General features: G+C 37.8%; 1 protein-coding gene across 7 annotated transcripts in view; it reads left to right on the top strand.

Annotated features, from left to right (window-relative positions):
* The first annotated feature begins 334 nt into the window (after positions 1-334).
* MED24 (mediator complex subunit 24) overlaps positions 335-24,904 on the top strand; it is a 68,443-nt gene continuing 43,873 nt past the window's right edge. For all 7 annotated transcript variants that reach the window (XR_010067800.1, XR_010067801.1, XM_063300669.1 and 4 more), the window contains exons 1-8: positions 335-414; positions 2,178-2,319; positions 16,580-16,662; positions 17,713-17,751; positions 20,156-20,229; positions 23,050-23,273; positions 24,024-24,135; positions 24,242-24,392. Coding sequence is in view for 5 of the 7 variants with exons in the window: in XM_063300669.1 (XP_063156739.1) it covers positions 2,187-2,319; positions 16,580-16,662; positions 17,713-17,751; positions 20,156-20,229; positions 23,050-23,273; positions 24,024-24,135; positions 24,242-24,392 (816 nt within the window). In the remaining 2 variants the exon portion in view is untranslated. The remainder of the gene's footprint in view (positions 415-2,177; positions 2,320-16,579; positions 16,663-17,712; positions 17,752-20,155; positions 20,230-23,049; positions 23,274-24,023; positions 24,136-24,241; positions 24,393-24,904) is intronic.

Genomic DNA, 24,904 nt, shown 5'->3' with positions numbered 1-24,904 from the left:
GAACATCTATATTTTGGCTCCTGGATTTTAAGTACAGTAGTAAAAATGAGGCACTAAAGGATGAAATAAAATTCCGAGAGATGAGATTAAGCATAATTAAGCACACCCACAAGCGCGCTTTCCCGGTTTCTGAAAGAAAGGGTGTAATCTCAAGCTTTTAAATTAGTGTTCTAATCGTCTTCTTTTAGAATAGTGTATGTATATTCAGAAATAAATCCCCTTTTTTTCACTGACCATTTATCCTTAACACGTGTTTTAAGAATTGTTACCTAAATTAGAACTACAACTCCCAACAGCCTTTGCAGTGCAGAAGTTAGTTCTAGCCAATCCGGGTGAGGCTCTTTCGAAGGTGCGAAAATGGCGGATCAAAGAAGGTAGAGGCAGTGTGTTTCTTTTATACGGGAAGGAGAGCTGGTAAGTCTAATATGGGGATGTGCATCCCTCTCTTTTAGGTATCTTAAATGAATCCTAGAGTGATTCTTGCTATTAATTTTTCCCGCTTTAGTGCATCAGATTTCGTGTCCCAGATCCAGTAGTAGAAACTAAGGAATAGTAATTTATTTTAGTTCTGGGGTAAGCTACTTTATCTTTAGAGTTCTATAATTTGTTAATTAATTTGTTTCCTGAGTCCACCCATCTGCTTGAAATTTAACATCACAATGTTATATATGACTGCTTGTCAGTAAGTCCACTGAATTCTCTGAAACTTACTTCAAACGAACATATTTAAAATTACAATTTAAGATCTCACAGATCAGTTATCAGTGGTGTGTGAAGTGAGTGTGCTTAAGAACCTAACGATGCCTTTCTGATTCAGACCAAGGTCTTAGTTATGTGGTATGTGCTTATATCTAAGTGTAATTCAAGCATAACAACAAAAAACACAAAACACTATAAACAGTACAATAATATAATAATATAAGTACATTATCTAATCACAGTACTACCATAATTTAAATTAAGTTCTCTTGTGTTTTGAGAATTCCAGTACATAATAATCTGCAATGGAGATTGCCACCAGGAGGAATAGGATATATTTTCTCATAGGATTTTTTAGCTTATAGGATCTTATTAGAGGTAATGTTTAAATACAAGAAGTGTAAAGATCCTAAATATTTTACAAATATTTGTAATTAAATAAAAGTGTAAGGATCCTAACTTGCTTGTAATCATAGGTTTTGTAATGGGTTCCCAGTTGCTTGATCATGAAAACATAAATGGTAGTTGACAGTGGTTATTCGGAAATGAGCAGAAGATACTTTCTCTGATTTCAGTTAATTTGGGTTAATTTTGGTATGATTTCATACATATCACGTATTTTTCCTTTTAAATATAGGTAAAGGTTGCATTCCTATAATACTTAAGCAATGTAAGACCTATTGGTAGTGTTCTCACAATGTTCTAAGTTGAAGGGTATTAACAAACATACATGTTGGTACAGTATTACTTACTTAATGCCCACAGTGATTCGCTTAATGGCAGCCACAAAAAGGTTGTCAAATCGGATTGGATTTGCTTAATGACCGCTTCACTTAGCAACTGAAATGCCAGTCCCAATTGTAGTCATTAAGTGAGTACTACCTGCATAAATATATATCTAAAATGTAATTAGGTGTGTGATTGAGACTGTGAATGATAATTCTGTATAACTAGGTTTTTTCACTGTTTTTTTTTTTCAAACATTTTCAGAAGTGTGACTTTCCTTCCTCAGATTGGTTGGTTGTTGAATGACATCTCAATTTTTCTATGTCTTGTGTAAATGTTGAGTATAGCTTCCTGAGAGGAACATCTTGCTGAAATCACATGTTCAGTCAAGCTAGGGTTAGTATACAGCAAATTGTAAGGAATGTGCTATGGATTCCAATCATAGTACAACCCTGGAACGCATTAGTGGGGCTGAGAAAGTGCTCCTTTAGGCTAAAGAAGAGTTGTGGTCTTCCAGATGCTGGTGAATTCCAGCTCCTATCAGTCTAGCCAGTATATACAACAAGAGTTGTAGTTCAATGCCTGTTGACATCTAGAAGGCCACAGGTAGGCCAGTCTGGACCAAAGCCATAGGAGTTGTGAAAGCCTTGTCCAGCATGCAATGTTATACGTTTGTTTAATGGCCTGGAAACCTGAAGCTTGAGAATGACATGTGATAGAGTTCCTGTGAACATTTTCTTTATTTCTTTCAGGAGAGGAAGATGATGAAAGTAGTCAACCTCAAACAGGCCATCCTCCAGGCTTGGAAGGAAAGGTGGAGTGATTATCAGTGGGCTATAAATATGAAGAAATTTTTCCCCAAGGGGACTACATGGGACATCCTGAACTTAGCAGGTCTGGTTCATACCTTGTGTACATCATAAATGTTAAACTGTGGTTGTTCCTAAATGGTGTGATCTCCAGTGAACGACAAGTTGCTGTGAATGACAAATTGTTTCTTGTTTTAGCAGCATATACATTAGTATTTGACCACTCTGGTCATTCAGACAGCCCCAGTCATACAGTGGTTTCCAGAGCCTGGTAAGTGCAGTGCTAAATCAAGTTTAGTTACTACAAGACAGTCCATCAGTGATGTCATGTTAGAAATTATGCAGGTGGTGCCAGGGATTCAAAGTAGCTATTATTTTCCTTCAGAAAAGAAATAATTGTCCTATAATCTACTTATATCAACTACCTGGAGTGCTTTGGTAAGTAGGTAGCTATGAATTATGAAACAGATCAATTAAAAAATGGGGTTGTAGCCTTTTTAAATGCCTGTCTCTTCCCTCATGGTGTGTGAAGAAATCAAGATACTTTTTGTTGTTTAAGATTCATGCTAATAAGAAATCTGAATCACTGTGGAACTATGCCTTTGGTGTGATTAAATATAAACATTGTTGAACTTGCAACAATGTGTCATGCAAATGAACACACTGAATTCACTGATGATTTTAATATTTTACATTTGGAGACTTAAAGGCCTCACTAAGGCTTTTGTCCATGCCTAACATTAAGGCATCACACTAAGGAATTTGATCTATGCAGGGCAAAATAGGAAACACTGGTTTTCATCTTCATACTGTGTGAACAAAGGCAGTCCATGCTGGGTGAAGCAGCAAGCTAGTGCATACCTCACCTTCCATAGTTTGGCTTCAGCCCTGCTCACCCTCTCACGTTGGGAAATGCATGAACCAGTTAATTTGTATTGATCTTTGTAGATGCTCAAAGTAAAACGTCTTCAAGGGCAGTTCTGTTAAATTCTGTCTGCTCAGTATCTGCATTCTCTGAAGAAAGTATGGTATCCTATTTCAGGCTGAGTGTACATACACCAACTTGATTTACAAATAGAGCAGCAAGTAGTCACACACAAGGCAGAGAGCTAGCATGTGCAAATGCATATATTCTCCAGGTCCAGGTCTTGCCTGAGAACTGGGTGGTTAGAGACTTTAGTCCAGAGCCAATGAAGCACAAGTCCAGTGAAGCATAGTCCACAGAGTCCAGGTTGTTAGCCAGCCCAGATCAAAGAGCCAGGGCCCGGATTACAAGGAGGAATCAAGCACACAGGGGCACAGATCCAGGGTTGGTGTGGTGGTTTTCAAAAAGAGGCTGGTGGCTGCTCTGATATAGATCATTGCAGCTGTGGCTGCAATTGTGCCCTTCTCAAGGAACTGAGCAGAGCATCTCTGCTTATCTCTCTCGAGTTCCTGATGCATCCCTGGGCTGGGTGCTTGGCTAGGATTAGGACCCTCATCAGCTGATTCCACCTGCTCCTGCTGAATCAGTCTCAGGTAGTTGATTGCTTATTGGATCCGAAGGCTGACAACCCTTGGCCTCTGAATCAAAGGAGTTGGAGCAGACCATCACACACGGGGCAGCTGAATCAGAGATATGTTTGTGGGAGCCTCCGTTATATTTACAAATACAGCTCTGATCATGCTTTCCCCTTTGGGAACCATATGAGGCTGTTGAGACAGAGTTCTGTGGATTGAAGGGGCTGATGGGCTGGAGGTTTTTCATTCCTGCATTAAGCCAAGGCTTATTTTTAAATGATTTCTTGAACAAGACAGCCAGTTTTGGAAAGCAAAGTAATTACGGCTTTTTTGCTAATTCCTAGATTGTTTTCCCTCCTTTTTAAGCTTCTTTTACATTTTAGTAGCAGGAGTAAAAAAAAAAAACTGATCAAGAAGAAGCTCGGAAATCATCAGTTAACAATGCATAATGATATGTTTACATATCAGGCTAAGGTATAGCTTCAGTTAGTGATTTGAAATTGTCAGTCCTTCAAGGTAGGGCAGGTCAGGAAGCAAATATCATAAGAACTACTGGAAAACTATGTTAGGTATAATAACAATCTACAGTATATAACAGATTCTCTCTTCCGCCTCTTGTACCGAAGAAAATCAAGGTGGGGCATCCTTGAGTTTCTTTCTCATCCCCTCCCCTCTTTCTGGTCTAAGCCATCGTTTATGTAACAACTGTTCTTGCATTCCTTCTTTGAGACTATCCCTGTGCTCCTTTAACCAACTGTAGTTTACTGCACTAAAACCATGTGTTTTTTTTCTTTGACTCCCCACATTCACACATCACAATAATCCAAAATTAAATACCTTATGGCAGCAGAATGTGTAATTTCTATTTATTTTTGCCATTGCAGCAACTGTTAAAATGAACAAAAATATATTTCTAAAAAAAATAACAGTGAGTATAGGAAATAGATTAATTTTTATTCTTGCTTGGATGTTGTCAATCAGCTTTTGCTGAAACTAGGCACTTCCCTGGCTTTGGGTTTCTTTTGTGAAAGGTGGGCTGGAAATGTCTTGATCAGTATCCCACCTACATCTGATGAAACTTCACTTCCTTACTTTGGAATTATTATAGCGTCTTCATTTGTACTCAGACTCAGTATGAGCTGCTACTGATACTGCAGTTGCCTACTCAGGTTTGAAGAAGCATGGGGACAGTTTGCCAGGAAACACATAAGAACGTGTATCTTTGTAATTGAAAACTGCTCGGCTGCGAATCTGAGATGCCCAAAGAGAAAGAAATTTCCGACTGTTTTGCCGAACGTGTGTGTAAAATCTGGCTTGTGGCCTGGCTGCCCAGCTATAAACATTTTCTGGCTGTGTCTCACTTTTTAATTCAGATTTAGCACCAAAGCAGCCTAGTCTGTGGACAAATTATGGTTTGTGCAAGCCTTTGTTCTCTCATTCAGAGAAAATAGCCAGGATGGCTTGCTGCACACTGTAATGGAAAGCTTCTGATCTCTTCCCTACCTGGGAGTCTTGACTACCGAATTGATTTGGAACGAGTTCATTTTTGTAGCATAGATAGGTTCTCAATATGCCTTGCTTTTTTTTTTGCCCCTTACAAATCCTCAATCTGTTCTGCTTTGCTTTTGGAACTCCACTCATTCCTTTTTTTCTTAAGGTTCCTCCAGCTTTAGCATTAAAAGATGAAGAGATCCTGGAATAAAGAAGTAGTTAAACAGAATTTAACTTTCTCATAAAATTATAACTCTTCAGGCTTTTAGAAGATAGCTTCCAATTTCTTTCTTAGTTTCCAGTACTGGAAATATATTAAAAGCTTCTGCTTCTGTTTATGACTTACTGAACATACGACTGCCTCAAAGCTGGTTTAGTGAAACAACCCATAATAATGATAATTCATGGGTTGAAGTAGACTTCTATCAATAAATCATAGGTAAAGGTAAAGGTTTCCCTTGACGTAAAGTCCAGTCGAATCCGACTCTAGGGGGCGGTGCTCATCTCCGTTTCTAAGCCTTGGAGCCGGCGTTGTCATAGACACTTCCGGGTCATGTGGCCAGCATGACGACTCGGAACGCCGTTACCTTCCCGCCGAAGCGGTACCTATTGATCTACTCACATTTGCATGTTTTCGAACTGCTAGGTGAGCAGGAGCTGGGACGAGCAACGGGAGCTCACCCCGCCGCGCGGTTTCGAACTGCCGACCTTCCGATCGACAGCTCAGCGGTTTAACCCGCAGCGCCACCGCATCCCTACAATAAATCATAGTTAAGACCAATTATAGTTTATCCACTTTGAGAAATATAACTAACAGTGCTTATTTAAAAATGGAAGTACAAACTTAAAATCTTGTAGACAGTTAGGAAAAGGAAAATATATAAGACCAAGGCTCACCATTCATGCAATGATAAATGCTATTTCAGTGAAAATTAAGCTAGCTTCACATTCAAAGCCTCATGATATTATTCTTCACATGTCTTCATAAAATTACTAGAAATTAGTTCTGTAGGAGAAGGTAAAATATCCACCAGGAACTCTGCATAAATTAATTAAATTTTGTGTTATCACTGTAGATTTCTGAGTTTTTCTGCCTATTGACCAATATTTGCATTCCTTTTCTATTTCTCTTTTAATTTATTTTAAAGATGGTCTTTTTAGTAAAAATCCTAGTATATCATTTCTTGTATGGTACAAGCTCTGGAATTTGAAGTCTGCTCAACATTTTTTAAGGCTATACAGCTTTTAAGGCTGGGTTCTGTTCTGTTTAATTTTGTAACATACCATCTGGCTTAATAATGAAATCTAAACAGCCATGATCATTATTAATGCTTCTGTGTGACAGCTGTAGTTTTCCAACTGAGCTTCAGAAAAAGAGTTTTGGCTCTTTGTTTAGACAGAACACCTTTTTTCCTGCATAATTGTACAAACAATCCACCCTGTAAAAGCCATGGGTAATTATCAAAAGTGTGAATTTGTAGAAATGGGAGATTAAGCATGGAGTTAGTGTGGAAACTTTTTAAGAACTACAGGGAATGGATATCACAAGCATGCTTTCTGTTTTTTGTTTTTTTTTATCAAATGGCATAGCAGTTCAGTGTTCATGCTGCTTTTTCTTGCTGGGAAATCCTTGTGAGGTCCAGCAGCCAGATGTGTAGACTATTTAGCCGTGACAAGTCACGTTGCCCAGGGTGCACCATGAGGAGACTAGTCTACATTGCACCGAGTTGGGCTGAGAGAAAGTGACTAGCCCAAGGTCACCAGCTGGCTTTCATGCCTAAGGCAAGACTAGAACTCACAGACTCCTGGTTTCTAGCCCAGAACTTTAGCCACTAGACCAAACTGGTTCTCATGATTTCTGGTGACCAGAAGGCAATACTGAGGTTGTCAAAATCAGTTTCCTTTCTCTCAACTGATTGAACTCCAAAAGCATTAGGATCAATTATGTGAATTTTCTGAAAAGTTGCCTATAAAATCAGGCTATCCTATTAGCTCGTACTAATCTTCAGTTTGCACCATAGATTTTCCTGATGCAAATTACTTTGTGGAAATATATCTAACTTGCATACAAGAATGTGCATAATCAATGATGTAAGGTGGAACATAAAGCAGTGGAAACTTTATTGGGACTACAACTTCCAGAATTTGCAGCAAGTACAGCCACTCTATAACTGCTTTAGCGGCAACCCCAGAATACAGATACCTATGAAGAGGTGTAAGTAGTGGGATTATGTTAGCTGAATGGCGAAGAGTAGCACCCCTGGCAAGGCCTATTGATTGCTGAAAATTGGAAGTGCTTAACAGTTGGAATTGGAATAATGACAGTGGGTGTATGGGGCAGTCCATCAAAACAATTGCTAGGAGGGTCACTAACCCTAAAATATCACGTATTAGTTCCCTTAGGCAGAGGTTCTTTCTAACAGTGTTTGTTACTTCTAGACCAGAGGAAGGTTTCTGACAGCTATTTTTTTCTTTGTTAGAACCCTAAGATCCAGTAACTAAAACTCTAATGCACAAGATGTACATGTAAAAGAAAAAGAAAAGGTATCTAGATGACGGGGTTGTTTGGGAGCCTGGTGACTTTTTTTTAATGAGGCTCTGTCCTAAAGAATTTTAACATCTGTTGGCATTCTCCTAAAAGATTGGTGGGGAAGACATACAAATTCTTGGTGTGTGTGTGAGTGGTGGAAAGAACAACAGAGTAGAGATTAAAACCACATTGTAAATGTACAATACCAGTGGTGGCATATGTGGTGAAAAAAGGCTGATAAATGTATCAGCAGAAGAGGAGGCAAGGTCCTGTATTTATAAGAAGATAGAAGTAGGCAGCTAGAGAAGTCATGCAATATGGAAGACAGAGAACCTTGTGTGTGAAAGAAGTAGAAGAATGGCATAGGCTATCATAAAGATTATGCTTGTGGACTTTCATTGTGTAGTAGAGAAAGAAGTATAAGAGTGTACATAAGAAGGAATGTAGCAGAGTTGTGAAATATATGAATTGTGGATAGACTTTTAGTTGCATTTGTTGAATGGGTTCATTTTTTGATTTGTGGAATGGATAGGGAAGTATGTTGGGTTGATTGGGTTTGGGTCTATGAGTTGTTTTGTTTTAAAGAAACTAGGAATTACTAATGTAAATAGCAATTTTATGGAGGTAGTTAAAAGATTTCTTTGGAGCTGTTGACAAATTATTTACAAAATATATTTACCATTTGTGTTTACAAACTATTAATTTTGTGGGATTTTAATGAAGAGGAATTTATGTTGTCTTTGTTACTGCCATGACTAGAGAACAATATGGTACAACTTTCTGTGAAGAAAAAAGAGTTGTCACCAAGGTTATTCCCATGCTATCTTTTGCTTTTTTTTTTTGCTCTTTTGGGTAAAGTAGATTTAGAAGTAATTATTTTATTCATTGTTTTTATAAGTTGAATTTGAATTGGTATTTAAGTTGTTGAATCAGTGCTTTTATGTTTGGGTGGGTTTTTGTATAGGTGCTTCATTTTGTCAAGTGGGATTTGCGTTAGGAGAAGGGATGGTTCATTAACAACTTCTGGAGAGAAGGTAGTTCTATAATGGGACTAGAAGTAGTTCTTTCAGGAAATAGATGATCAAGCAGATTCTCCCTGTACCTTAGTCTGGCCTGATTTCCAGCTAAGTGGGAAGGCACATCAGTAACCCCTTTTTTCATTTGTCCTGTTGAATTCCAAGTCAGTTGTAAATAAGATCACCATCTGGGTGATCTGATCCTGGATGATGAGGCTGATCTTATTTGTATGTCAGAAACCCAGTTGGAGAAGCTGGATGATGTCATCTGGGTGCAGCTGTTCACCAGATGTCTGGATTCAGAAGTAGAAACAGGAAGTAGGATGGGGAGAAGGTGTGGCCATATCATTGCTAAAGATTCTATCCACTTTGCAAGGCCTAAGGTGCAAGAAGCTAAGAACTCAAAATATATTTACCTGAAATTGAGTAAGTGAGACAGATTGATTATGGACACTGTACAACACTTTGGTGAACTTTCGGGTTATTCGGTTATTTGGAATAAGCCTAATATACTTGCTACTGGTTTTAAAGTTTCCATGGATTAATTTAAATATCTTGAAATGTTTATACCTAGAAAATGTCTTTGTTGCTGGAAGCTAATATTCTTTATTCAGATTAATACTGGTAAAACATATGGTTAAAAATCCCCATGAGTTTATGGGGGAGACTAAATATAGTTACAGTTAGTTACTCCAAGATTCAGATATATGAATATATAACAATATAGCAGTTACTGTATTATTACCTATAAATTATTAATTTATAAGATATCGAGAGAGGTTTTATAGAATTCAGTTACTCCTAAATTATGGTATTCATATGATCGGAGTGGGTAGGTTAATTTTTCAAGGGATTTTGGGGCTGACATGTCCTTTTAGTAGCGTGGAACTCCTCCTTGAACATTTGGTAGCAAATTGTGATGTCTTTATAGACTTTGTTGCAGACAAAGTTGCTTATATTCATGGTCATATTCACAACATCATTTTATGATGATGCATTGATTTGTCCTGTATTGTTGGATCAGTTTCAGTCTGTGAACATGGTGCTTTGATGAGTTTGGGCAACCACGTGTCCTTGAGAGATCAGCTGAGGGAAATATTGTCTATGATCATGAATATCTCAGCAGCGTGGAGATACCACCAGCCTTAAAGGAGGCAGTGGTATGCCCCCTCTTATAAAACCAATAATAGATTCCTTGTTTTTTAATAATTTCAGACCATTTTTGAATCTTCCATTTCTAGCCAAGCTGATTGAGAGGATGACAGTGGAACAACTTCAGGTGCTCTTGAATGAAACTAATTATCTAAATCTGTTTCAGGCCAGACATGGAGATGGTTTGGGTTGCCCTGATGGATTATCTGTTAACGGAGCCTGACAGGGGCAACCTGTCCCTTCTTGTGAATGTCTTGGTAGCTTCTGACATCATTAACTATGGTATTCTTCTGAACCACCATTGAGGAATGGCTTTCTTATGGTTCTGCTCCTACCTCAAGAGTAGGTTTTATTATTTTATTATTTTATTTTTATCCCGCCTTTATTATTTTTATAAATAACTCAAGGCAGCGAACATACCTAATACTCCTTCCTCCTCCTATTTGCCCCACGACAGCAACACTGTGAGGTGAGTTGGGCTGAGAGAGAGGGACTGGACCAAAGTCACCCAGCCGGCTTTCTCGCCTAAGGTGGGACTAAAACTCTCAATCTCCTGGTTTCTAGCCCAGCACCTTAACTACTAGACCAAACTGGCTGTTTCTGCTATGGTTTTACATAGTGATCCCAGGAGACTTCTACTCCACTCTGCATCATTAAGGTATGGACCGTGACAGGACTTGATTCTATTCTTTTTTTATATTATAATTTTTATTGAAGTTTATAAATACAAAGATAAAAAATTAATGCAAACTAAGAAGACTATAAAAAGTAAAAAATAAGTTCAGAGAAAAAGGAAAAAATAAAAAAGATGTATAAAGAAATGACTTCCTCCTCCATCAAGACAAGCATAAACTACTTCAATAACTTATCACCTTCTCTGATATTTCAACAAAAGATCTCTTCTCCCCATATCTCATCTCTTATCAATAAATTATAAAGCCTCGTCATTCAGCTCTAATCAGCAAAAGTCCATTAAGAGTTACCAGAAATAATAACATATATATTTTAACCTTAATCAAATAAATCAGTTTTATATTCCTTTCCTTTTAACATAGTAACCTCACTTTCTCTAAAAATACAGCCAAAAATCTCTTCTTCCCATGTCTTATCTCTTATATATAAACAAATTTTAAACCCTCATCATTTAATCCTAGTAAAAAAAAAGAGTCCATTAAGAACTACCGGAAACAACAACATATATATTTTAACCTTTATCAAATAAACCCACTTTTTATTCCTTCCATTTACTCTTAAGAATCTTGATCTTTAATCCCTTCAAATAGTGTCCCACAAGTTGATTTCTTATAATTTTCTCTTTGTGTCCTCTTAGAAACTCCTTCACAAGTTTAACATGTCTCTTTGGTAAATCCAAGGTAAGAAAGCCAAGTCATTCTTCTAATTTATTATTTGTATGTCCCCTTTAACTAAGACATCATCTGGTTTCATTTGTAAATCCAGTGTAACATTGTTTTCTATATCATTCTAATGGCCTGAAATTTTTAAATTCATTTTCAGATCCACATTGAAATCACCCTCACCCTCAGTCTCTGTTTTATCCGGTAAAATCTGCTCCTCTTCCACAACGTCTTTTGAATCCATTTTTATTATAGCAGACATTCTTAAGAGTAATTTCTGAGGGCACTATTTCCAAATATACTTGAATTCTTCCACAGTCAAATAATATTGCTCCATTCTGTACTAATGGGTCTCTTCTCCTTTAATTATAATCTTTAGTTCTCTCTGGTTCCCTCTAGTCAACCTTCAAAGTCTCCTCTTACCATGTTTTTTTCCTAATCAACAACACTTTCTCATGGGAAGGTTTCTTACAGTTACTTTCAAAATCTTCATATATTTTTTTTTATAAAATCTTAAACAACCTACAGGAAGTATTCTTGTAATTAATTTCAAAAACCTATTTCAAGTCCATCTGGCCCCTTAATCCATTTATAGCTTTCTAAAATAATGTTCTAGTCACCCTTTTGCTGTGTATTTAAAAAAAAATTTTTTTTTAAAGTCTTTAAACTGGCATGAAAGTTCTTTCATCAAGGATAGAAGGAAACTCACCCGGTATATTGAAACTTGCCCTTCTGAAGGGTCTTAACTTTTAAAAAGTCATTAACAAACAATTTCCTAAAGTGGTTAAGAAAGGAAGTATGCTAACCGAGTGTCCTTATGAAGGCGCCAAACCACAGCTTCAGCGAGATGACCTTCCCCCGGTTCCCAGAGCTCTAAAACCCACCAGGGACCACTGTCTTATGGTCTCCTCGCAGGGAGCCACTGCATGGAGAGCTTGTGAGTGTTCCTGGTCCTCTTCTTGTTCCAGAGAGGAATTCCAAGAAGCTGATCCATTCACCAGCTCTTCTTTCTGCTGTGGTCATTGGCTCTGTTCTCACAGGGCCATCTTCAGTCTGCCGTTGCTTCCTCAGAAGTCCAGTTCTATTCTCCATGATAGTTACCATCTTTATGAGACTGCTGGGAGTGAAAGGTTGTAGGGCTCAGTGCCACTTTTATGCAAATGACACACCGGTCTCCTTCACTTTTCCATCTTTGTGAGGTTTGCTGGGCTCCCGATTGGTTCCTGCCAGGACTGTGCTACAGTGTGCATAAATTGTAACAGGTTTGGTGGTTGGAGGGAGGGTTCTTAACCAATTTGAGGGAATATTTTCTGTCCCAAAGGAGGGCATTTTCCCTCTTAAAGGTCAGGTCCACAGTTTGGGGGTGATCTGAGACATGATGTCCTTGCATGCTTAGGTTAACGCAGTGGCTAATATAACTTATTGCCATCTGCAGTTGACTTATCAGCTGGACACCTTTTTTGTTGTCAATGAGTTACCCATTTAGTGGTTACTTCCTGATTAAACTATTGCAATGGGGTCTTACATGAGGATGCCTTTAAGAAGTTATGGAAATTTTAATTGGCCCCAAATTTGGCAGCTAGGCTCCTGGTGGAGGTTTCCTGAAGAAAGCATCTAACACCTGCTTTGGCTAAAGGTGCATTGGCTTCTTGTCACTTTCTGTGCCAAATCCCAAATGCTTGTTACTGCCTGTAAATCCTTACGAAGCTCAGAGCCCTCCTACCTGAAGGAACGACTTTCTCCCTATATTGCTACCCAGAAGCATAAACAGAAACTGTTTATGGGTGCTGTCCCAGAAAGAAGCCTGCTTGAAATCATCCAGGGCTAGATGGTTTTTGGTAGCACTGCTAACGCTGTGGAATTCTCTCTCCCTCTCAGTCCAGCCAGTCTCTTCTTAAGAAAAATCTTTAATTTTTATTCTTTAGCTATCCCCTCATAGCAGTCATGCATTTCTGTTGCTGTTTTTTCCCTCCAATTGCTGATGTCATATGTTATCTTTACTGTATTTTTTATTTTTCTTTGGATTTATTCTTCTGATGTATGAATTTAGATAATTTTATTGTGTTTGCATTTTATTCTATGTTATTTTTATTTTCTGGTTCTCGTTTTATTTATTGGTCTCATTGTTAACTGTTGTGGGATGGCCAGTAGATTGGGTGTGTGCAGTATATAAATAAACAGGCTAAATTTAGAATTGAGAATTTTATACACTTACTGTAGAATTAAGAATTCTTAAGGAGCCTAGAAATTTGTATGAGTGCTGTAACTGAGCAGCGTTTATGCTCCTCTCACTAAAAAAATCATGCCTGGTTTAACTTTATTCTTCACTCCAGCTTTCTTAATTCCAGAAATTGCAATTATTTTGCTGGGAGGTATGCAGATAAATTGGTTAGTGCCATATTTAAGCAACTGGGAGACAGAAAGCTTACCTTTCTTCTGCCTATCAGTGTTCTAGAGCAGTGTTTCTTAAACTTCTTTCTCTCAGGACCCCTTCCCACTTTTAAAAATAAAGCTTTTGTTTGTATGAGTTATATTTATCAATATTTACCATTTTAAAAAATTAAAATTGAAGCATTTGCTGCCACTACTGCTTCTCACAATTGTTTGATAGGATTTTAATATTGTATTATTTTTCAACATAGGCTGGCAAATAATTTTGATTTTTGAGGACCCCCGAGAGGGTCTTGGGGACACCCAGCGGTCCTAGGACCACACTTTAAGAAACACTGTTCTAGAGCATGTGAGTTTGTGATAGGCTTTAATTGTTAACTTTTCAAAATCTCTTTAATTTTTAGGTGCTTTGCAAATAATTTAACACAGGTGATCTATGAGACTGATTAATGTTCATGGGAAATACATATGTGGATAAATGAGACTATCTGACAACAGGGAATTGTGGCATTATTATTATAAATGGGAGAATTAATGGAATTTTGAGGATAAGAAAAAAACTATTCAAGGAAGACTACAGAATAGCTTGTGTTGAAGAATCTCCCTGTCCCCTTCTATATTCATTTGTAGTCATTCAAATAACTAATTAAAATTTTTCTCAGCACAGGAAGCATTTTATAGAAAGAAACAGCAGGCAAAGAGAAATGGTTAACATATCAAGACTTGTTAATACAGGAAGATGGACAGCTTAAGATGAAGTCCAGAGAGCAATTAACTGCACATGGATTTAGTTTTCAATGGTTTTCATATGCACAATTAACAGAAGGATTTAATATAGATAAAAAGCTAATAGGGATTGAACATAAAACAGAATTTGAAAATGAATTGTGTACAAATGATGAACACATGATTGCAAAAATGTATAAACTTTTGTTGAAATTTGAAACAGAAGAGGAACAAGTTAAAGTTTGCATGATAAAATGGGCTAAGAATTTGGTTGCAGTATACAGTTGGATCAATGGGAGAGAATATGGATAAATGGACTGAAATTCACATTGTGTTATAATTTAAGAGACAGTTTTTTACAAAATGATGTACCACTGGTATATGACCCCAGAAAAATTATCTAAGTTGTATAAAGTTACTTCTAGCCAATGTTGGAAATGTGAAAAACATGAAGGAGTATTAGGTACATTTCCTGCCTTGGGTTGTATATGAAAAAAAAAAGCAGGATAAAAATCTTTTTAAAAAATGAGAAACATATATGATTACAAAGAATTTTGAAGATTAATATTGAGATGAAACTAGAACTCTTTTTATTGGGACTTATGGATAGCCAATTAGAAAAGACTGCTTTTATATATGGTAACTGCAGCGAGTTTATTATATGCACAAAGATGGAGAAATACCCACAATGGAGGAATGGATTGTGAAGATGGCAGAACTAGCAGAAATGGCAAAACTGACCTGTTTGGTCAGGGACAAAACAATAAGTACTTTTATAAAAGACTGGAAACCTTTTATGGACTTTTTGCTGAAAACGGAAAAAAGTAAAATGGTGATTTCTGGATCCGATGATTGAAAAAAGATTGAATAAGGGACTGAAGGGATTATTGTAATGTCAAGAAGGGAGGAGGGATAAACTGCTATAAAGAAGGGCTGAAGTTGCTTCTTTATCTCTTTTTTCCCTTTCTTTAACTGTATTCTTTCCTGCACTTTTTGTTTTTTCTTTCTTTATGTACTGCTGTATTTGTCTTTTAGCTATGTAAAAACTTTTAATAAAAATTAAAAAAACTAAAAGTTTGACTGAACAGGTAAAATGTATATGGTTCTTCTTATTTTTTATTTTTATTTAACATTCTTAACATGCACAATTAACAAAACAGTCTTTAAACTGAAAGAAAAAAATAGAAACCAAAACAGAGAGAAAAAATATTAGAAAAGAAACAATCCAAAACAAAGAATACGAACTATGAAAGAAAAGAAAAACACAAAAATAAAAAATCTCTTACATTTTATATTTATTAGTAGTCACTGGATTATAGTACTATAATATAATTAGAACAAAACAGTACTGTAAAATATCACAAAATCTCTACCATAGTAAAACATATTGCTGCATCTTTTGATTCGTAGAAAATGTTGCCTTTTCCAAAAAACAAATCATAAATTTTCAACAACCATTCCTTAGCCTCTGGAATAATATCACATTTTGAATTTTCTAGTATGATTCTTTTAACCACTCCCATGCTTGGTACAACCATAATTCCCGATAAACAGTCAGATTCCAAAGCTTTGATATATAGTTCGGCATCATATTAACATCTGTAATATTTAAGGATTTTCCCATAAATCTACTTAAATACATTAATACACCATCCCCAAAAGACATCAAATGATCACATGACCATATCATATGGTTCAGTGCATGATTCTTTCTTCTTAACAAATCCAGTGTGCTGGTAAGCTGCCATGGGGAAGTATGTGCCAGCAGCATTGTTTTGAGGTATACTTTGTGTCAGTCCTTCAACATCTTCCTGTCTCATTCCTAGGAGACTTCAGAGCATAGAGGTGATGCCTGACAAAGATTCTGTTCCATCTGAGGCTGCAGAATTTATGTACGGTCACGTCCTTTGACTGTAGTGTATTTAGCACACGAGAGAGTGGTGGCGCCCTGTCCATTTCCTACCCAGGAGTCTTTGTTGAACAAAGAATAATTTCTTTTCCACACCTGAATTATTTGCTTCTGTTATCCTGCAAAATACTGCGAGATTATAGAAGTTTGGTGATTCCTGAAAGTGATCCAAATTTCATGAGAGATTTTAGTAGACCAAACTATGGCCATTGTTGTTCCTTATGAAAATGATTGTGCTTTTCTAGAATGAATTTCTTTTCTTTTTTAAATTACAGAAGCACTTCTTGAACAAGCCATGATTGGCCCGTCGCCAAACCCATTACTCCTGTCCTACCTGAAGTATGCCATCAGTTCTCAGGTAATGATCCCATCATAAATCCTTTAATCTCTAGAGGCTGTAAATTAATGTTAATGGATTAAATATTATTTTTATCTATGGAACTGAAGTGTCTTTGAAAAAAAAGAAAAAAAAATCTGTGCTAATCTAGTTTTAAGTAGCTCATGGCACAATTTTCCTGCTACTTTCTGTTTTAAAACAGTTGGGCAATTTTCTTGTTCCTTCTTAATTTGTATAAATTATTCTCACTTCGCTAAATTGCAAGAAGGGTTTGTGAATGGCAGTGAAATCCGCCCCTGATTTTATTCATGTGCCCACTTTAACTTTTGAGAGTAACTTTTTTTTTAAGTGAAATTAGTGAATCTCAGTAAGTTGCTTTCATGCAGATCTGCAGAACTGTAGCAGATATTTGGCTTTAGTGTGAGGAGAGGGTTCAAACATTTGGATGAATTAAACTTGAATGTTTAATTCATGCTTGTGTAGCCAAAAAATTAAAAAAAAATCTTTGACAGCCAAAAAAATAAAAAGAGTTGTGAAAGCTTATGCCTTAAAATAGAAATTGGTTCCTCTTAAAGGTGCTATCAGACTTTCTGATTTTGGACTAACCTGGCTCTTTTCCTACAATGGAAGCATCTGTGATTCTGAAACAGAATGTTAGATAGCCTGTACAGGTTTTGTGACGAAGATCATGGTGATGTGTTTTCCTGCTGTGTATTCCCAAAATGAAACAGGTGAGTGTTTTTCCATTGCTGTGAATTGCCCCATTGCTGTGAGATTCTTGGCAAATTTGCCCCTAGAGAAGCTTTTTGGTTTCATTTTAAACTGCTTTTTTCTTGTGCTGCTCACTATAATGTTGATGTGAAACAATACCTTGTTGCCTAAAAATGTCTGTTTATATTTGTGCCAGACCAGTGCTTCAGCAAAGCTGTATTGCTGTTAAGTGACCTTGTTGCCCCTCACCCACTTCCCACAGCAGTTGAAATGGCAGACTTTATTTGTAGGTTTGTTTGTTTAAATATTAGCTTTAGCTTGTAACCATCTCCCCCTTTCTCTCTCTCATATTGTTTACAGATGGTGTCATATTCTACTGTTCTGATGGCCATCAGCAAGGTAGTATTCAAACATTTCTCTATCCTCCTCTGAATTTTGTCATTCTGTTCTTTCCTGGTATGGACCATATAGAGTGTATATTCAGAGCCCCCAGAAACCTGTTCAAACGTGACATCAGATGTACAGCTTAGCAGGTTTTGTGGACCAGGGAGAAGTGTTAGAGCCTTACAGCAAATTCTAGCCCTTGTGGCTAAGTGCAACATTTTACCATTGCTTGTATTGTTCATGCTTGAAGATACAGTACCATGAATACTGGACCTCTATGTGTACCTCGGCAAGTTTTGCAAAACAAGAAAAAGAGGAAGATTTAAAGGTATAAGGCATACTTTTATTGTAAACTGCCCAGAGTCCCTCATTTGGGGGGAGATGGGTGGTGATAAAATTTGACAAATAAATAAGGTGTTATTCACTTGGCAGCATGACCTAGTTGTCATCTACTTGCTTTTATAGACCTGTGTTCCACAATCTTTCTCTTTCCTCAGTCATTCAACAAAGAAACAAATATATGTAATTCACTAAAAAAAAAGCGTGAAAAATATGAGGTGCAGATATATTCCATTAGCCTAATCAGTTTTCATTTCAGAGTCTTGGGTTCTGTTCTGAACTGGGTATGTGGAAGTACAGACCTCCAGAGATCTTATATACAAGTAGTCCTTGACTTACAAAGTTACAGCGGTGTTGAATGAAGAGCCTTACGACTGGTCCCCAAAGTTATGGCAGTTGCAGCACCTCTGTGGTCACGTGATTGTGATCTGGGTGCTTGGCAACCTGTTTGCACTTACGACCAGTTGCCAAGCACCCGCAATCACGTGATAGCCATTTGCAACCTTCCCTGCCAGCTTTCCCAGAAAGTCAATGGGGAAACCAACAGGGAAGGTCACAAGTCGCTGGGGTAAGTATCCCCCACCCACACACCTTCCCCAGCCCCTCTGCACTCGTGCCGCACTGGCCACTCACGCACCCAACCCACACCACACACCCACGTCCTCCCCAGCCCACACAACATGCCCTTCCTGATCCATGCAGCACCTCTCACGCACCCATGCGCACCCTTCCTGACCTGTGCCGCACCCTCCCCAACTCGTGCGGCGCCTCTTGCACATCCCTGTGCACCCCCTCACTCCCTCCCCCACCCAGCAGCAGCCACTTACCTGCCTGCTGGCCTGGGACTTGCAATTTCCTGCTGGCTTCCCCACTGACTTTGGCTGTGGGAAGCTGGCAGGAAGTTGCCTCTCCTAACGACCGTGGTATTCAGTTAACGGCAGCAACCGGGACTGCAGGGATTGCCATTGCTAAGCAATGCAGTTGCGCTTTATTACCGCATCACTTAGCGACATAAATTTTGGTCCCAGTTGTCATAATAAGTCGAGGACTGTATGTATGTAGGTGTGAAGCCAGCCCTCAAATGCCACAATCACTGTAGTTTTTCCCCTCCCCTTTCTCAGATGTATTTATACAATGCATAGGATATCCAACTCCCTATGATTCTGGGCAGCTTACAATCCCTTACACCAATTCCCAAGATTAAGTTTGGAATTTTAAATCTAGAAGCATCTATTTAATTGCTGTGCTCCAATCCTATGTTTTTAGGCTGAGTTCATACACTCTGGCAAGCCCTAATATAGCTTATGCAGTTTGGCTTATTGTGTAGACTCAGCCATTGTAGTTTTCAAATCACAGTATAGTATATGGATAGTATGTAGTATGAACCCAGTTAATTGTGACTTAGTAAAGCACAGTAACATTAAGCATATAGTAATATAACAAAACAATAGAACTTATCTTAAATGTAATTGACTAGCAGTTGCAGTCAGAATCAAAATGTGAAGAATTTAGTATGTTTCCTCCAGCATTTAGTTTCAGAATTTCTAATTTGCTAGTGGAACCTAATTCAAAACATGTTCCATTGAAGACTGGATGCAAGGCTTGTCTAAAATGGACTTGTCTTCTCCTCCCCACTTGCCTGGTTCCCTTCCATTTTGCAGGAAGATTCAAAATCAGATGTGGCCAAAAAACCATTTGAAAATCTAATCCAGGTAGAGTGAATAAAAAATATAAAAGGTAAAGATTCAATAGGTGGTGGTAGTCTTCCAATTTCAGACTGGACTGCATTTCCATTTCAGGAATAGAATACTTGGTCATAACTTAATAAATCAGAAAACATACCTCCATTGGAGACTTAATTGTAAGATACACAGTATGAGACCATTTTGATAAAACATACTGGGAGCATAATTGTCTATTTATAATATTTGGTAAGGCACTGGCCTCTTGAAAGATCAAATTGCTTTAGAATAAATTTGTCTGGTAGGAAACATTAACTTACAAGACTTAAATCCATGTTCTACCTTAATTTTTGTATTACTTAAGACCAGTTATTTTGTTTTTGTGGTCCCTGTTTTAGTTTGATGACTTCTCCCGAGATCTCTGTGTCCAGTCATTACTAGAAATTATGGATATGTTCTGTGACCGTCTCAGGTAGGGAATGAACTATATCTTTAGGTGTGAATGTGGTGAATGTAATTCTGAATAGACAAGAAACTGGCTTTGTCAGGCGGAGGCTCACCAAACACCTGCTGGTTGCTAGGATCATTCTTTTAACTGTGATGTTACAGTCAGAAAATGTATTTATGTATGAGTGTTTAGAGTGAGCTCAGTTCCCACTCCTCTCCTTTTGGTGTCATCTCTTTGGTCCTCTCTATTCAGTGTGTACTCTTGATAAAGCTCCCTGTCTCAGAAGCAAATTCCCTTTTTTAATCTTTGAAGCCAAGTCATTCTTAGAGGAAGAACCATTGTTAGCAAAAAGAACCAAAGTTCTTTTTTAAAAAAAAATTGAAGAAAATGAGACCCCCAAAAGAGCAGAAGATTAAAACAATGGGAAAACTGTTAAAACACGAATGGATCATATTGATACAAGTGCACTGAGATAAACTAAATGATACACTGATCCTGATAGATGAACTGCATGTAAGTAGACAGTGCAATTTCTGGTTTAGTTGCCATAATCTGAGCAAGAGATTCTTACGTTTTGAAATAAGGCAACATACCTCAGGTTACTTGATGCCTATTAGTAATGCACTAAATTTAATTATATGCACTCATATATTCTTGTAACTTTTAAAAAATTCATTGATAGACCATAGAAATTCCAATACAAATAAATGGAATTTGTAACTCTGAAATTGGTCCACTCCTAACATGTATCAACTAAAAACAATATCTATTAACTATTAAGGCATAAGTAATCTGTATTAAATATATACAGTATATTTAGCTGAGAGCATACAGTGAGGCCCACTTTACCCATAACTTGCCTCAAGCACATTCTTGATCAGTCCTGGAGATTGTGATAGCATACCTGAATTGGAGGAAGCTTCTTAGCTAGGCAGGTCCAAGTCTTTAAGCAATAGGGAGCCACTAACCTGTGATAACTGGCTGTGGTTTCAGACTTACTCAACAATTGCCTAAGCTGGTGGCTTTAATGAGCTAGATTAAAAAAACATAGATGCAAAAAAGAACAGGAAGGAGAAAAAAATACTTTGCTGTGCTGTTTGTGTGAGGAGAAGCATCTGGATTTTAAAAAGCCAGGCAATTAGCAATTAAACGTAATATGTAGTGTCAAGTGATTAGTATTGGAAACTTTATCTTCATAATCATGAGGATTTGAAAAGTGCTTTTTTAAAAAAATGACATAAAATAAACTGAATATAATAAAGGAATTATCATGTACCCTGATTTCTTCCTACCTCCTTTTCAATACTCCTGGGAGAGCCACAATTGTTAGGTAAGGTTTTTTTCCCTGGTTTTATCTTTGATTTCAAAGAATAAAACCCCTTAAAGATCTTACCTTTCTAAAATCAGATTAAATGTGTTATTAGAGCTAACAGGTGAGGGTGCTGGAGTGGATTGAAATGTGAGGAAACAGAAACTTTCTCTTCCTATAAGAAAATAGAAACAATGAATATTAAATTGCTACCAGAACACTGATAAACACCTGTTCCAGCCAGATACAAAGCCCACTACTTAATCCTCTTTCTGCTTAATTCAATGTTCTGCTTTTTAATTTGATCAGAACCCTTCAGCTCTGAGATTATTGCTGCTTGTTGCAAAAGTGCTTGTCCCATCAACAAGATTTTTCTCTCAATCCTCATCTGCTTTTTGGGCCCGGCTATGTTAAGCATAGGGTTGAATAATTTCCCTTTTTAATTTGTTTGAATAAAGACACGAACTGTAATGAAAGTGGCAGCCTGCACTATAGTGCTATGGTGTGCAAGATGTTTGATTTCATGACTTTGGTACCCCTGGTTGATAATATAAATCCCCCAGTATTTTACTTCTTCCTGGGGATTCTGTGAAAACCCCAAAAGAAAGGAGTGGGCTGGAAGTTGGTTAGAAGAATCAAAGTAATAATGCTTTGCATTTTATTGTATTTTGGGATATTCAGATTACTCCTATGTTGTAGTAATCCTATACCAACATTGCAGATGGAAGGCTGAAACTAAGCACCCATGCGAGTTCACCACAGAAGTAAGATTTGAAATGGGTGTTTTCTGATTGGCAAGTTATTCTCATAGTAGGGTACTCACAAGTCTTTTGTGGTTTAAGCCACGATGTTGAACACAGTTTTGCTGCTTGTACTCCCTCTTGCACCATTTTGCTCTATTGCTTTCACTGCTGGGTTCATCACTTCCATAAAGGCAGTTGACCTCCTCCTGCTAAACTGCAGCTAAGTACCGAATAACTCCATGCTGTTTACCATGGATGTCCATGACTTCCTTTCCATTTGCCCACCTTCTGTACTGTACAGAAGCCATATAATCAGACACACTTGATAGGAGTCAGTAGTCAGATGACCTTGCAGCAGCATGGTCTTTTAAGAATGGGCAGTGGCTACCAAACTGGAAAGCCAGCAGTAGGCAGACAAGTAGAAAGGAGGTCAACAGAGTTCACTGAGGTTGAAAATAGACCATCCTGTCTTTTCTCCTTCACAGTTGAGATTTATGTGGCCACCATGACAATTGAGTGACGATGGAAACTGGAGCTTTCTTTCATGCTCTTCTTCCTATCATCTCATATCTTTTGTCTTGCTCTGCCTAATAGCCCATATTCAAGTAGCGAAGCCTTTCTCTGATATATTTTTGTCAGATCTGGCATTTCTCCCCCCACCTCCAAAGAAGCCAGGATTACATTTATGTTTCTGAAGATCATGGAGATTCTGCAGTAAGTGTCTGTGTGCCAAGGAAGACAGTCTTGTTGCTAGAGATGATTTGTTTTGTCCCTTCCTTACTCTGCTTGCAGCTGCCATGGTAAGGCAGAAGAATGTATTGGCCTCTGTCGTGCCCTGATGAGTGTTCTCATTTGGATGCTGCGGTGTGCTGCCTTTTATACAGAAAAACTGAAAGAACTGCTGGAGCAGGGGGCTGCAGAGAACCAGCTCAAAATGTGCTTGGAGCGTCTGGTGAAAATCCTGGGGAGCACCAAAAATCGGGCCCTGATTCATATTGCCAAGCTGGAAGAGACATGTATGTGGCCAGTGCTCATATGGGAGTTTTTTTTTTATTATAAAAAGAATTACATAGTGCAGATTTTAATACAAACGTTTAGGCTTCGAACTCACTTGTGTGCCTTGAAGTAGGATTTATGACAGAAATATTTTGTTGGGGCTCTTTATAAGGCTTGAAGCAGCGCAACAGCTCTCTTAGTGATCCTGATATTTTTTTCTTTGTGTATCCATGAAAATTCATAAACTTAACAATTATTCCAGTGCCTTCCCTGAAATTTCAGGGAAGCAATAACTCACTTAAGTTCATGTGCTTAGTTAGATTAAGGTGAGGTTAGGACTTTGGATCACAGCTGTAGATCAGTAGACTGAACTGATACAGATCCTTATATATCTCTTAAATCCAGCAAAACTACATGTACCTGAGGCTGTTAGTAAAACCAGGAAGACTGGAAGTCTCATCCTTGGTTCTGATCCTGTCCATCACTATTTATGGGTGTGAGCAATACACACATTTAATAAAAGATTCATGTTGTATATTACTGGGCCTTTTTTTCTACCCAGGTTGCAGTCTGCCAAATTTCAAACGTCGTTTTCTAAATGCTTGTGTTTGAGAGTCAGAGTGAGAGAGTGAGTATGCATGTATAAAAAAGAATGGTCTGGAAGAAAAATAAATGAGTTATATTTGGGGTTGTTATTTATCTGTTTTAATTAAATTGTTGAATTGGGCAAAATATCTGATTGAAATGTGACCTTATGGTGTTTTGTGTAGCTTCCTGGAGTGCAACTGAACAGTCCCTTGCCAAACTGGGAGACAGTTTGGGACATATTAACAACAGTCAGTTGCGGAGTCAAGTAGAAGAGTGCATTAACCTTGTCAAAAGGTGAGCAAACGACAGCTACAGGGTAAGGAATAAATGGTCTTCCCCTCCATATGCAAGTAAAGCTAGACAAATCTCTTCTTTCTTTGTGTCACAATTCTCTACACAGTATCCCTACCATGCTCTCCGTTCATTCAGAACAGCTAAACAAAACGGGCTTCCCCACCATACATGCTGTGGTGTTGCTAGAGGGAACCATGAATCTGACTGGGGAGCCGCAGCCTTTAGTCGAACAACTGATGATGGTGAAAAGGATGCAGGTATGGATGGATCATAGAGGGATTCTCAGGGTCACTGTACTTGTCTTTCTGTTTGGCCTTTAGATAAAGCATGGTAGAATGCTTCCATTTTCAGCTATCAGTGAAAGGTTCTCTCCAATAAAGGAAAGCATCTGTTGTCTAGCATGTTGGGCAGGATTGGCTAGAATCTTTCTCTCTCACAAAAAAGACTAGGTTTATACATGCATAACCATAGTATGGTTTGGTTGGTTGATAGAGTATAATGTGTTGAACCCAACCAAATGGCTTAGCATTATGTGTGAGCCTATTGTTCTGTTTTATTCAACAACATACAGTGACTAAAACTGAATTGACCTAGCCATTGTGTTCTATATGCAGAACAAATGTATATGGTGGAGTGTTGAGTTAGGCCATTTCCCCCATATTCATTCTGAGTTGGTACAGCCCAGGATTAGTTTACCATATAATAATTACGTAGACTGAACCACCTTTTTGGACTGGGGCTGCAGTGACCGATAAGGAACTGTTCAGGG

The sequence above is a fragment of the Candoia aspera genome, chromosome 4 (genome assembly GCF_035149785.1).
Source record: "Candoia aspera isolate rCanAsp1 chromosome 4, rCanAsp1.hap2, whole genome shotgun sequence".
Taxonomy (NCBI): Eukaryota; Metazoa; Chordata; class Lepidosauria; order Squamata; family Boidae; genus Candoia; species Candoia aspera.
This window is presented reverse-complemented; position numbering and strand designations above follow the sequence as displayed.